Source organism: Populus nigra, chromosome 1, assembly GCF_951802175.1.
Source record: "Populus nigra chromosome 1, ddPopNigr1.1, whole genome shotgun sequence".
In the NCBI taxonomy this organism is placed as follows: domain Eukaryota; kingdom Viridiplantae; phylum Streptophyta; class Magnoliopsida; order Malpighiales; family Salicaceae; genus Populus; species Populus nigra.
In genome coordinates, this window is record NC_084852.1 from 5,079,087 (window position 1) to 5,084,453 (window position 5,367).

Below are 5,367 nucleotides of genomic sequence, written 5' to 3' on the forward strand. Positions count from 1 at the left end.
ATTCTTTTAATAAAAATTAGTTTAAAAAATAACTGTTAATTTTTTTAATTTTCGGAACATCCCACTTCTACCCAAGATAGCTCTACCTTTTTCTTCTCTGTTGGACTTCCAGTGTGGGCTTCTATTTTGGGCTGCATTTAGTCTGGCAAATGCCCAATGAGCCTAGCACTTCACGAGGATTTGAGGAGGACTATTCATATGCATCAAGTATATGTTTTTTTTTTTAATTAATGTGTGTTCGGTTAGTTTGCGTATATCTTAACTAATTTCACGAATTCTGAAGTTAACGACTATGCAAGTCTCTAGTAACCATCATATCAGCAATCACAGGGTTCGAACCTGAAATTACAGGGAAACAAATTCTTTAATTTCAAACTCGTATCATTGATTACTTGATAGATAATTATATGTTTATTATTTATATTTCAAGTTTTTTAGGAGTTCGCTAATGAAAGTGGACGAAATGACTTTAATTATAAATGGATAAAATGTCATTATATAAATAGTAACAAACTAATCATCCCATTTTTAGTAAGCAAAAAGAATTATTCTATTTTGTTCCATGAAAATTGATGGTTTATTTTAGCATATGAAATTCTTTTTGCTTCAGTTCACGACAAAGTGCATGTTTTCGTAACGTTTAATGGTTATTTTAATTATTATTTTTTTTTGTTAAAAAAATTATTTTTGGTATTAATATATAAAATAATTTAAAAGAAATAAAAAAATAATTTAATATACTTTTAAAAGTTTTTGAGAATCCGGTACACTCCAAAACACAGCCAAAATTTTGTTAGCTAGCGATTGGTAAACTACCCCAACGGTCACAACTATTACTGTTTGGTGGTCACCGCAAGAGTCAGAATTCACTGCGACGTGATTGGTCGCCGTGCTTTTCGAGCAGTCCTCGACAAAACGCAGAAAAAGACAAGAAACACCACCTCAAGAAGTCAGATTTCATAACAAAAGTCAAGACTTTAGATATGTCTTTGAATGCGACATCGTCACACGTGGTATAAGCAAACACTTTTAAGTGAAAAGATCTCAGTTTCACACAAACAAAAAAGTTCTCATTTCTGGGTTTTGTTTCATTTTCTCGGTTGAGGTCAGATTCTTGATTTTTGTTGTCATCTTCGAATTTGGCTTGGCTAAAAAAAAATTAGTGTCACTGGCTTGCTTTTGATCTAGGGTATGATCATCTTTTTATCTCCTTCTTTTATGACATTGCATTTGATTGTTCGTGGTTTGATTTAAGGTTGTTGGGGTTCTTTTGTTTATATATTTGATGTTAGAAAAATAAGCAATTTATGGCCTTCTTTTATGTCCATTAATTACTGGTAGTTGTTGCTGTTGGTGTATATCTGATGTTCTTAGTGCGATTGATGACTCCCTGATATCTTTTAGGTCTACTTAAATGACATTAATGGTTTCTGAAATCTGGATAAATCTATCTATCTTATGTTTTCTCATTGTAATTGATAGCTCTGATTCCAATGGTCGTAGAGTATCTGGAACTTAGGGTATCGTTTTGGGGTTCATTTTGCTTTCTGCATTTTATATACAAATGTGGATTCAAGATCTATTGTTGACCATGTTTTGAACCCTGCAATTTCTGGAACCTAATTGATGTTAATAGGAACTCTTATGAGATTATTACTATTGTCACAAGTTGCTGGATGTTTTCTCATTTCTTTACCTAGCTCATGTTTGATGAATGTTTGCTTGGAATCAGTTGCTAGATTATACCTCTCGTTTCCTTAGGATCCAAATAAACACTTTCCCTTTCTTCCTTGCAACTCTTCAGGGAAGATGTTCACTAATCTGTTGTTAATCCTTTGTTTTTTACACGGTGCGATTTAAAAAAAAAAAAGGTCTTCATTTTCAATTTGGGATGCTACCATTCTGTAAAGTATTCTGCCTCTAAATGTCCCAGCTAGTTTATTTTAAATTTTGATGTTTGTGTGTGTGTGTGTGTTTAGCTCTCCTCTTGTTGGCATAGACTCAAAACCATACATGCAGATTTCAACTAAGAAGTTCCATGTACATGCAGGTGTCCATTGCGAACAGGCTATTGAACTTTTTTGGCTGAAATTATCTCAAGAAGCTCTGAAGGTTAATAACTATAATACTAGAAGATCGAACTCACACTTTTGATTGAACGGATATAGAAACATGGTTCAGAAACTAGAAGCTATCAAAGGGGGTGGAGGATCTATCAGGGTGGGTACCACTGGAACCATTGGTGATCTGATGACAAGGGAGATGGAATCAATAAAACCATCCCCACAAGCATCAGCATCTGGTCAAGGTAAGCCTAGAACTATTCCTGTTTTGATGCCCTGTAGTGCTACTACTCCTAGAAAACTACAAGCAAGAAAATCATTAGATGAAGCAAGCAGCAGTGGCTGTCGCAGCGGCATTGGTCATAGAAGCCCTGAAACTACTCGGAAAGTGAAAAGCTTCAATAAAAGCACCCATCGAATGCCAATGCTTGGCTCTGATAGTAGTACTTTGGATAGAACTCCTAGTAGGGAGAAATCTGACAAGAAAGCAACTCATATTGTGGAAATTGTGGACATAAAATGTGGTAACCCAGATAGAGCATGGGCTAACCCTATAACAAATAAACTGAAGAAGCTCGGTTTCTCAAAGCTATCTGAGAGCATTGACTAAGCTTGCAACTTCTTGACATCAGATTTCAGGTTTCTATAACTGAATCTTGAAATCGCATTTGGCCGACTGCTATCAGACACTTCCACCATAGAACAAATTCTCGGTAGACGCCTGCTGCCTCCTTTCGTTTTCTTTTTCGGGGTTGTTATTACAGATCCAAGAGTGGTTTTGGATTGATTACTAGTTGAAGCCAGGGAAGTAACATGAGGCTGGGGCTTCTTTGAGCTTTCTCGGCAGCTTATTTCAAGCTGGCTGAAGTACTTGATTTCTTGCATTACGAGGGACCCAACAGTGCCTCTAGTGCCTATTTGTACTGGGTTTTGTGCAGCCATGTCTTCGGAGACTCTTGTGGGAATGATGCTGGATTTATGCATGTTGTGTTTGTTCAGTTGAAGGAGGCTTGCAGATGAAGAGAGTTGGTTGATGGTCTCTGTCTTGGTGGGCAAATTGCTTTGAGGCCGTGCCATCTAGTGATTGCCCTTATACTCGGTGCTATCACTTGAATTCTTCTTTATCTGAAGTGAACAGCATTACATTTTATAGATTAGATGGTGACATTGTCATTGTATTCATGTGCTTGCAGTTAAAACATTTAATTTGCTAACCACTGTACTTTTTTTTTATTGGCTCTCTTTCACATGTTGATCTCTCCATGTTTTGGCTGACCTTAGATTAGATTGGCAACAGCACTAAATTATCTGATAACAGCTGCATAACAGGGCCATTACATGCCATCCAAGACCCAACAATCCAACTTAGCTCCCTGGTCCTTGTCAAAATGATTATGTGAGAGACTCAAAGGGAAAGATGACACTTCTTTCTTCTCCATTTTTAGAAGGTTGTTATTTTCTTCTTGTCTTGAATGGTAAGTGAAGAAAGGGTAAAGGAAGGATTGTAGTTTGGTGCATCAACTTGAGTGCTTTTGAGGGATGGGGGGCAGTCGTTGCTTGTTCTGCTCATCGTGGAAGGGCATGGGAAAGATAACAGTGGCGTTCCTCATCCATCACCGATTGTACATGTGACGGTTGATTTCCTCAGCTGCTTGTTCTTTACTTGCTCGGTGAGAGAGTAAATGGCATTAAAGAAACCACCTCACAATTTGGTATGCCTGCAAATCAAAGTTGACTGTTGGAGTAGTTTTTGTGGCTAAATTCACTGACACCTCTTTAATTTTGCAGAACAAATAGAAACCCGCTTTCCTACCCAGAAAACTTTGTCAGCACAAGTTAAGGGAACCACCACTGCATTATTAGTTTTGGACTGGCTCCATTTCACCTTTGCAATGCTGTATCTTCTTGTTTGTTGTCCATGAAAATGTAAGAATATATTCTGAATAAAACCATTCACATAGAAGAAAATACATAAGGTATAAACATGAATAAAAAATTTATTCAAAACCACTAAATTTTAATGTGATTATTATATTAGCTTGTAATTTTTTTTTTAAGAATTTTGTTTAATATACACGAGCCAAGTATTAAAAATACAAATAAAAATGCTGATTTGTTGTTGGACCAAGAAGTTTTTTTTTTTAATATTTTTAGAGTTTTCAAAATGTATAAATCCTTTTTTTAAAACGAGTAAGAGATAATATAAGAAAATAATCAAGGATCACTTATAAGAGATTTAATTTAATTACATATAAAATGTATAAAAATTAAAAACATGGACATGATTTATGATTTTTTATTGTTTAAAGGAGTTTAAATATTGGTAGTGGTAACAAGAAATAACAAAACTTTTTTCATAATTTAATTTTAATCTTATTTTTGAAAATATTTTTTAAAATAAAAATTCTTAAAAGATCAGAGATCAAAAGATAAGTGAGGAAAAAAAAAGGGATCAAAATAAAATTTATAAGATTAGGAGTTATTAAAGGCTTTAAAATTTTAAAATAAAAAAGATTTGAAATTAAAATTCAAAATAAAAGAATTTAAAACTTAAATTTAAATTAAAGAAGTTTAAAATTTGAAAAGATTTTAAAATTTAAATTTTTAAAAATATGTACACAATAAAACGGGAGGAGAAAATTTGAAGTGAATAAAATAGCAAAAAAAGGAGAGGAGATTAACAAAAAATCAAGGGAGAAGATCGAAAATTTTTAGAGAAAAGAAACAAGAAAAAATATTTACCAGAAAAAAAAAAAAAAAAAACCTAGCCTATCTAAGAGATCTCCTCCAAAACAAGCTCGCTGGCTGTCTTCACCCAAATTGACCAAATTCAAATCAACAAACCACCGCGCATAGCCCAGATTAATGGCTACAACCACCACATCGATTTTTAGGCCCTGATTTTTTAATATTTTAAAAGAGATTTTAAATAAATTTATTTTTTTTTTAATTTTTTAATTTTAAATTAATATTTTTTTAATATTTTTATATCATTTTAATTTGTTAATATCAAAAATAATTTTTAAAAATAAAAAAATATTATTTTAATAAATTTCTAAATAAAAAATATTTTGAAAACTAACCACAATCACACTTTCAAATATAAAGTTTGTTTAATATTATATTAGCAGTTATATTTGAAAGTGATTTTTATCTAAATTTTTTTTAAAATAATATTATTTTTAAAATTTTTAATATTATCATTTCAAAATAATATGTAAATACTTCAAAAAAATTAATTTAAAAAGAAATCATATTTTTTCAAAATTACTTTGTAAATGCAAAAATAAATAGGTTTTAAACC

At 32.4% G+C, this 5,367-nt stretch overlaps 1 protein-coding gene across 3 annotated transcripts; it reads left to right on the forward strand.

Annotated features, from left to right (window-relative positions):
• The first annotated feature begins 810 nt into the window (after positions 1–810).
• On the forward strand, positions 811–3,296 carry LOC133698222 (uncharacterized). Of its 3 annotated transcripts, none has more exons than XM_062121079.1 (2): positions 811–1,189; positions 2,051–3,296. In XM_062121079.1, exon 2 carries the CDS (start codon positions 2,173–2,175, stop codon positions 2,671–2,673), a length of 501 nt encoding a protein of 166 aa, XP_061977063.1. In that variant the 5' UTR covers positions 811–1,189; positions 2,051–2,172; the 3' UTR covers positions 2,674–3,296. The 3 variants fall into 3 exon arrangements, with proteins under 3 accessions (XP_061977063.1, XP_061977071.1, XP_061977079.1); XM_062121087.1 differs by having other exon boundaries at positions 811–1,105; XM_062121095.1 differs by having other exon boundaries at positions 811–1,013.
• Positions 3,297–5,367: the final 2,071 nt, after the last annotated feature.

Coding starts and splice junctions, on each gene's coding strand:
- LOC133698222 (XM_062121079.1), top strand. CDS start 2,173: ATGGTTCAGAAACTAGAAGCTATCAAAGGGGGTGGAGGATCTATCAGG.